General features: G+C 37.7%; 1 protein-coding gene across 1 annotated transcript; it reads left to right on the top strand.

Moving 5' to 3' along the window:
- The first annotated feature begins 1,165 nt into the window (after positions 1 to 1,165).
- Positions 1,166 to 7,044, top strand: LOC119637997. Its single transcript, XM_038034503.1, has 5 exons — positions 1,166 to 1,510; positions 3,141 to 5,928; positions 5,991 to 6,307; positions 6,382 to 6,625; positions 6,707 to 7,044. The coding sequence occupies exons 1-4, from the start codon at positions 1,505 to 1,507 to the stop codon at positions 6,622 to 6,624; spliced, it is 3,354 nt and encodes a 1,117-aa protein (XP_037890431.1). The 5' UTR covers positions 1,166 to 1,504; the 3' UTR covers position 6,625; positions 6,707 to 7,044.
- Positions 7,045 to 9,046: the final 2,002 nt, after the last annotated feature.

Below are 9,046 nucleotides of genomic sequence, written 5' to 3'. Positions count from 1 at the left end.
AGGAATAAAATATTAATTTTTCGCTCATTACTTCTATACGATTGCAGGTAAATGTACAAAAAGCGTATATGCTATCCACGATTCTGTACTACTGTACAAAAATAGGAAAAATTGACCACCCCTACGCAATATTATAGTATATCAAAATTTAATCTTGTTTCAATACCTTTATAACCTGCAGAAACAAGCTTCAAAAACGCCATAGAGTCTATATATTCTTGCCCGGCTTCCAATTGGAATTCACCTAAACATGTCAGTCTGTTCGCCTGCACAATTGTAAAGTATCTGTGGTAAACATTCTCCTGTCAACGAAAATTAATATATCGCCTATAAATGTGCAAAAGAACTTGGAAGCGGCCTAAACTTTTCAAAGTCACACCTACAACGTTCACATACATAATAAAAACTTTTATTATAAAAATAGAAAAAATCACCCGCACCACTCCACTCCGCACATTATAGAGCATGAAAGTATTGCTCTTTTACTTGTTTTGTCTTTTTTAGAATAATAATGATAGGTCTAAAAGATTCGGTAATGACCGAATATAATTTTCTTACTTGTTTATTTTGTTTTTGTTTGTTTATAAAAGCAAGCGTTTCATGCCTTGGGCTTACTCTATATTTTTGTTTTTTTTTTTTGTTTCGCTATAACTGAGAATATTAGATTTTGTGCGTGTAAGTATGTATATCGACACGATACGACATCTTACACATACAACATACAATTCCAGTGATAACTTATTTTTAAACCATATTTTGAGCATTAGAAACATTTTAACTGTTGTCGTTTTTGTGGCGGCAACAAATATAACAAACATGCATGTGTTTTTCGCTGAAGCTGTATGGCAGCTGGCTGCAAATTTATCTGATATCTAATATATATTGTGCGTGTTCGCACAACATACAAACTGGGATTACAGTAAGTCATTCAGTTAATGTGTTGCTGGTTGCAAGTCCGTTTGACCGTATATAAACGTTTATAGGGCCTGGCTGGCCATCAGTATCTCGCGGTGCTCTACATCACCGGAGCTCAACACGCTCCACAAACGATAATATCATACGGTTAATTCGACTATATGCGATTACTTCATCAACATCAACTATCATCACCATTATTATTATATCGTTACGATAAACGTTTCAATAAACAAAAAGGATTTGGTTTTGTTTTTTTTTCGTTTTCGCTTATATTTTCGTCTTTAACGCAAAAAATAAAAAAATTTCTCTAATACCCGCATGTGCAAATGGATTTTTAAAGGATTACAGATCCATTATCATATTAAATAAGGATTTACTTAGTGCCACAGTGTTTGTGTATGCGTGCGTGTGCCTGTTTATGTTCGTGCGTGTGTGTTTGTTGGTTGTTACAAAAAAGCGCATACATAACTCCTCAAATTTACGTACATAAATCTAAAGAATTATTTTACGTAAATATTATAACACGAGAAATTGAAATTTTAAACATTTTCAAGTGAACTTATTTTTTCAATCATCAATATTGAATATGAAGGTGAGTGGGCTTACAACGATTCAATTACAAATTCAAATAAAAGATATTAGTCATCGACATATTATAAACGCTTTCCTTAAGTTAACCAGCAAAAACACTCTCATCGTCAATTTACGCCCCGTCGGGAACACATTTGATACGCGCGTACATTACTTTATTTGTGTTCTGCAGCAGACTAGCATATCTGCATGAGTTGTCTAGTTGACGAGCAAAGAAATTCATGACTTCATTTCATAACGAGAAAACTTTATAACAAATAATTTCTAAATATTACAATTGAGATCATGATCTCTAGATAGGTTTCTTTTCACAGAAAAATTTTGTAAACAAAACAGGTCCTATGCAAGCCTTTCTTTAGAAAATGCTTAAATTGACTAAAATCATACCATTTATCAAACTAATCTTTCGGTAATGTATCTCTTGCTGTTAAAAACCTCTGGCTTTATATTAGCGCCGGTAGACTGCGCTCATTGCGCCATTAATAAAATGATGTTCCTTTTCTGAAGGTATTGCGTCTTGAAGAAAGTAATTATTTAATAACGGGATTATTAACGGGATTATTAACAATCGATAAATTATACGCTTCTATTCCCAAAAAACGAACCGATACAGCTTGTTTTAAAATCATTTATAAATGGCGAGTAAATTAGTGTAAATATGTTTACGAAGTGGGACTCGAGAAACGTTTTAACTACCTTAGAATTTAATTTAATGTTAGGTGATGTTACGTCACCAATCAAATATTATAATTCGTGTAATGCTATTCTCCGGAACAGATCAAAAAGTCTACGTGCAATTGAGCGAGTAATGAAACGAATACAAATGTATCCTATTTTTTTCGTGCGTATTATTATCTTAGCTATATGAAACCATATGAGTAAGGATATACTTTTCAGCTTTGAACACAGTAGTAATTAAATTTGATAAATTCGCAATATCGCTGTATCACGTAAACTATTTGTGAATTGATCCGTTCTCTTATTAAATAACAATTTTCAAAAGCTTTCTTCTATTTTATAAAAAATCAATGCCATCTCTTTGACGATTTTGAGCCCTTGTGTGTTCTGAAGTTTATAAAGCGGTATCTGGTTATTCCGCAGTTTATGTTCTTAATTCGGAATTAAGGTGGTTAAATTAACTTAATTAAAATGAGGAACAGAAGGTGACAAGTGAGATTTATATCTCCATTGAGAATCAATGTATGAAGCTACAAACTTTCTGAACAGTCCGCATTATTAAGTCTCTGGATCAATCCGCTTACTTCCGTTCATTCATCTATTTTTCCGATATGTGATTAGACCATGATGTTGATATGACAAAAGAGACAACAGGAACAAGCTGAAAATAATTTAAATAATAACAAAATTTAACTATGTCTCCTTTATATGAGATGCCAATTCGATATAACAATATCAGACTCTTGTATATACAGTTCTCATCAGTCTAGTAATATCTCCACAATTAATAAAAAAGGCCTTACATATTTAGATTAGGAAATAGTTTTTTCATTTGTTAACGTTTAAATATTCCTTTAAAAAAGGTAATACACTTTACAAACATAATTCATCATAATTCGTCTCGCCGCCTCGTGGATCTATCTTTGAACTTATTTAGCGTTTCTTCCATACAGGCAATAATACCTTTTCTGTGCCTTTGCGTCACAGTATTGGCTGAGTTATCTCACGCCTCGTTACCAGATTGCGTACATCCAGCCTCAGCGGCTTACACCTTACATGGCCCGCAGGTGAAATTTTCTGTAACACCTAGCCAAAGCGTGTACACTCATTCCGAAAGTGACAAATATCAATACGCTTCAGAAGGTTCATCATCTGTTTCCTATGAATCTTCAGCGGGCCTAAGTGGTTATTCCCATGGTAGAGGAGGTTTAGATATTACTAAATATGTGACTCCAATAAAAACCGTATCTTATCAGCCATCAGTAACATACGCTAAAGGAGGTGGCGTTACATATGCTGATAAATCGCCTGCTTCGAAATATGCTGCTGTCGTCCCTTCTGGCATAGAATTTAAAAATCTAGTAACACCTGTTATTTCAGCAAAAGTTGCATATCAAAGCCCCGGTTATTCCTATGGCCATTCAGGGCAAGGGTTTTCTAAAATAGAAACCTACGCCAACGAGCCGGCAATTGCTACTAAACTTGAGTCTTTTACCTCACCTGAATATACATTCACTAAATCATCCCCCGGTTTTACGAAACTAGAAACATACAGTTCACCTGGATATGTTCCATTTAATGCTTATGCACCCAAGGTTTCGTATGGAACTCCAACTATAGCCAAGCTTTCCACTTATGCCCACGGTAATACTTTTGCGGCGCAACCGCTCGTCACGAAATCTGTTGTCACTGCACCTGCTGCTCTTTTGTCTTATGCTCCTTCTTTAACAAAAACTTACTTATCCAGCAACGACGTCAGCAGTTATTCAAAAGAGCAATATGGTGGTCTGTCTCATCAATATGTCTCACAACCGGCCAAGTATGTTTCAGCTCCAGCTGCTTCTCATTATGTACCAACTCCCGCTCAAATAACGAGTGTTTCAACTCATGGAGCCCAATACATTGATGGGGGAGCAGTATCGCATCAGTATGTTTCACGACCCGCATTACAAGTGACAGCACATGTTCAACCCGCAAAAATAGCTGCGATAGCCACTGCGCAGCCTGTTCACCAAGCTATTGTAACCCCCGCAGTAACGAAAATCACCACTTTGTCCAGTGGATCATCAGTGGGTAAGCTCGGCACTGAAGGAGCTTTTTCACACCAGTATGTTTCGAAGCCACCTGCTCAAGTACTAGCCTACGCCGCTCCTGCCGTAACCAAGGTCGCAACATATACTGCTCCCGTGGCATCAGCGATCCCCCAGTATGTTTCAGTACCAGCTGTAACAAAATTAGCAGCCTATTCCGATGAAACCGCCAGTCATTATTCAGCTGCTGGAGGTGCAGTATCTCACCAATATATTTCCAAGCCGGCCCCATCTATTGCTTATGCTGCACCTGCTGAAATATCACCAGTGGCTGCTCCAGCGTTCACTCAATACGTTTCCACTCCTCCCGTTGCAAAGGTTGGAGCAGTTTATGCTGGACGCGATGCTAACCATTATTCGGCTTCCGTAGGAGCTGTATCGCATCAATATGTTTCTAAGCCGGCGCCGCAATTAGTCGCTTATGCAGCTCCGGCGGTGACGAAAGTCGCTACAGTTGCTAGTCCGGCTGTTACTCAATATGTTTCAGCTCCAGTCGTAGGTAAAGTAGCTGCATTCCCAATCCCAGCTTCTTCACATCAGTACTTCTCTAAGCCTACTGCTCGAGTGGTCTCATACGCTGCTCCAGCGACAGTTGTCGCTCCAGCCGTAACAAAAGTAGCTCCAGCGGTTGCTCCAGCTTTTGCTAAAGCAGCATATTCTGCAGAGGGTGTTGGCCATTTTACAGCTTCTGAGGGAACGGCTGTATCACACCAATATGTTTCAAAACCGGCCCCTCAACTAGTTTCATACCCTGCTTCGGCCATAGCAAAAGTAGCCGCTGTTGCAGCGCCCCAACTAGTCTCATATACAGCCCCAACTGTGGTCAAGGTAGCCCCGGTCGCTGCCCCAGCAGTTACTCAGTATGTTTCAACACCAAGTATTACAAAAGTGGCTACATATTCCGGCGAAGGTGCCAGTCATTTTTCTGCCGCGTCGGTAGGAGCTGTATCCCATCAATACGTTTCTAAACCTGCAGCGCAATTACTGTCATACGCTGCCCCTGCGGTTACGAAAGTAGCTGCAGTTGCTGCTCCCCCTGTATCACATTACATTTCAGCGCCAGCAGCGATAAAAGTTGATTCTTCCTATTCAGGTCATAGTGCCAACCATTACTCGAGCGCTGGAGGGGCTATATCTCACCAATATTTTTCAAAACCGGCACCTCAAACTCTTGCTTACGCGGCTCCCTCTCCAGCTACTCATGGCGTTCAAGTTGTTGTGGCTCCCGCGAAGCTAGCAGTATCGGCTGCTCCAACGTTAACGCATGCAGCCGCTGGTCCAGCATTAACGAAAACTGCAACCTTAGAAACGTCTGCAATAAAGAGTGTTTCTTCGGAAGGTGCAATTTCTCACCAATATATTGCAGCGCCAGCTGCCTTAGTCACTGCACCAGCAATCACAAAAGTGGCACCAGCGTTGACATATGGAGCAAAAATAGCAGCTTATGGCGGCACTGGTGCTGGAAAATATTCAGGAAGTGGTTCACATGTCAGCAGTATTGGCTTGCTTTCTCATCAGTACGGAGGCGGTGCTTTCTTAACTAAGTCAGTCATACCTTTGGTTTCACAAGGCGTGGCTTCAGTAACTAATAAGTTCGGGGTAGTGGGAGACATTAAAACTCTACAGTCCGGTAGTCTACAATCACACGCAGGTAAATGATATTTTGGAGGAGAAAACCGTTTAGAATATCCTAAATTTGTGAATCCTAATTAGGCAGTTATTATGGAGCTCTTGCGATAGGCCATCCTACATATGGGTCGTCTCCAGCGTCCTATCACGGTCCTTTGGCACATTCAATACACTTGTCGGGCTCCTCCAGTGGTCTACAAAAAAGTTCCCTTGACGATTTGAGCGGTTATGCCCACGGTATTGGCGGAATAGGACCACATGGTGCTGGATTTTATCGCTACGCTCCAGCTACGCCAGCATTAGCATCTCATGCGTATACACCTGCAACCTACTTGAAAGCCGTGCCAGCAGTTAAACCAGCTGCCCTCAAAATCTTAACAGAAAATCATTTAGAATACTTTGTGAGTATAGACAAATTTTCTATAATATCTCTTTACTGTCCTTCATATTCACGTACTTTCAATATTTTTTTAAGGATCATCACCCCCGTTACGCCTTTGAATATGGCGTCAATGATCCCCACACTGGTGATATAAAACATCAACGTGAAGAACGGGACGGTGATGTGGTTAAAGGCGAATACTCGCTAGTTGAACCAGATGGCAATGTGCGCACAGTCAAATATTACGCCGACTGGGAAACGGGTTTCCATGCAGAGGTCATCAACAGTCGAGATTCCACAAAAACCCTTACCAAGCGTACTACGAAGAAAGCGTAATGTCAGTTCGAAAAGGAGAGATATCTCTCACTATTCTTCTCGTAATTCGTTGTTTTCAAATATCGACATTCTTTCGTTACAGTAAGTGAAAGATCCTCTTCAATCTCAATTAGGACATACTAAAGGAACTCCATGCGCCATGATAAATTTCAACCGAACTCTACATGTGGTTGATATTATCTCCGAATCTTTTATTTAACAAAAAAGGAACATTAATTTTTTTCATATATTCATTTAATGAAGCAAGTGACGTGAACTCGTGCACGTAAAAATGCTACGTATTAAAATTACGGCTTTCTCACTTGATGAGAAGGGAGTTCATCAGACGCTTGTATCCCTTATTTATATCCATTCATAACAAACAGAAAAATATTGTATCATTCCTGGGCTTATGTATCATTTATGGGTCTTCTCCTATTTTACACATTTTTTTTTTTTTTCTTATTTATCACTGTCCCTCGTCGCATCACTGCCTTTGTGAAGTACGTAATATCTATAAATGTATATACTTTTTCGTTTATTTTGATTTGTTTTTTTCCTATTTTCTTTTTTGTTTTTATATTATGTGATAGAACCGTGTCATATCATACCATATTTCTCTCTGTGTGTGTGTAAATCAATCATCAGCTTATATGCGTATATAAAATGTATATAAATAATTTTTGCAGCAACTTCTTTTTTGTTTGCTCTTGTTTGTTTTTGTTCTTGTAAATACATTTGTATATTCCTTAAGATAAGATTTGTTGAAAACACTTTTTTAATAAAGAAGAAACAAAAAATTTCAATTTATATCCATTTTGCACCATCATCTTTTACTTTCGCGTAAAATTCCGGTGATCGATCGTGCGACCACAATGGGCGCTAGGATATAAGAAAATCCTATAAAATGAACTGCTTTTATGCTCTAATTAGCAATTAACTGGACAAAAGTGTCAAAAGAAACAATAGACGAAATAGAGAAAATGAAATTTAAAAAAAGATTTTATAAATTATAAGTTTATTGTGTTCCTTTCTCCCGCATTTCAGGTAATGCCTAACAAAAGCTAACTAGTAAACTTCTTCAATCAGGCAAACCTCGACAAAAACCCGTCGAAAAGGCCATTGGAAGCGATTTGATATCTAAAAAAGTATTAACATAACAAAAATAATCCTGTTCCCGAATATCGCGATAGAGTTCATGAGCTGTGAAGTAAAATCTTGCCAGAGGCATCTCTAATTTGTTAGCAATGTCAGCATACAGATTTAACCGAATTATTCAGTGAATTACTATAGCGATAAATATATCGACACTGCACGACTCAACGGTCGTGGGTACAAATTTCAAGTGCGATAAATTTTCCAATAAAGACAATAGGGCTTAGATGCTAGTGCCTTAAGTCTTTAGTCTTAGAATTTTTTTCTCTGGCTAAATTAATTGTCATAATAATAATAACAGTAATGACTCAGTGTGAATGTTTTATACGCTTTATAGAAAACCGCTACGTTTTTTTCTTATACAAAAAAGTCTAAAGATTCTCTTACGTAATAGGGAAAACTATTTAAAAAAAGACAATACAAAATATATTTTCATATTTTTAACTTTTGATTGACATTTCAATATACACATAAGCAAAGAGAGACACTGAGAAACGTGTCCAAAAGGAATTATCTTTAATAAGAAAAATACATTATTTTTGCAGCTTATGAAGAACTGTAATATACAATATTATTTATTCATTACATTTTTTTTTTTATTTAAAAGAATTGACGATAAGACCAATGTATCCAGTAATGTAATGAGCTTTTACTATTTTTTGACCCTTTCCACTTCACAAATAATGGCGAACATATATGGTGACTTGTAGAAAGATTGATCATACAGGTCTCCTTTTGTTAGAAGGCAGAGATGTAGTGGTAATCAGTTATGTATTGTTCTTTCTGAAGCTACTTTCACGAAATTGATTAAAAACTTTGCCTGATTAAGAGCATTAGACAATTGAAATAATAAGCAAAACACAGGGCGATTTGCTATCAGAGAAGACTACGAATTTTTTAATGCCGTCTAATCTGGCCGAAACAACGGCCTGAATTTTGACAAAGATACAAGTTAGCCCTTCCAAAACTTTGAATTTACTGAGCAGTACCTCAGGGTATTTGACCACAGAGAAGGTGGACACTATAGGACCAACAGAACCATCAGTAGTATAAATTGTGATATCACGGTTGACATTAGACCTTAGTTTTTGCTAACCTACAGGTAGCAGACGTGACTGCGGAGAACTCCTTTTAAAATCAATCATAGACATAAGGACATCAAGTTTACACTTGCAATGGGTACACTTTCAAATTGGAATAGAATTAGTTTTATTGAAAATATAACAGTATTTTTTATAGTAACTTATGTAGTGTGAGGAACCAAATCGTCCCTTGTTTTGGCCTCACA

Source organism: Glossina fuscipes, unplaced genomic scaffold, assembly GCF_014805625.2.
Source record: "Glossina fuscipes isolate IAEA_lab_2018 unplaced genomic scaffold, Yale_Gfus_2 61, whole genome shotgun sequence".
NCBI classification, from domain to species: domain Eukaryota; kingdom Metazoa; phylum Arthropoda; class Insecta; order Diptera; family Glossinidae; genus Glossina; species Glossina fuscipes.
The sequence above is the reverse complement of the archived record's forward strand: the minus strand, read 5'-3'. Positions and strand labels throughout refer to the sequence as shown.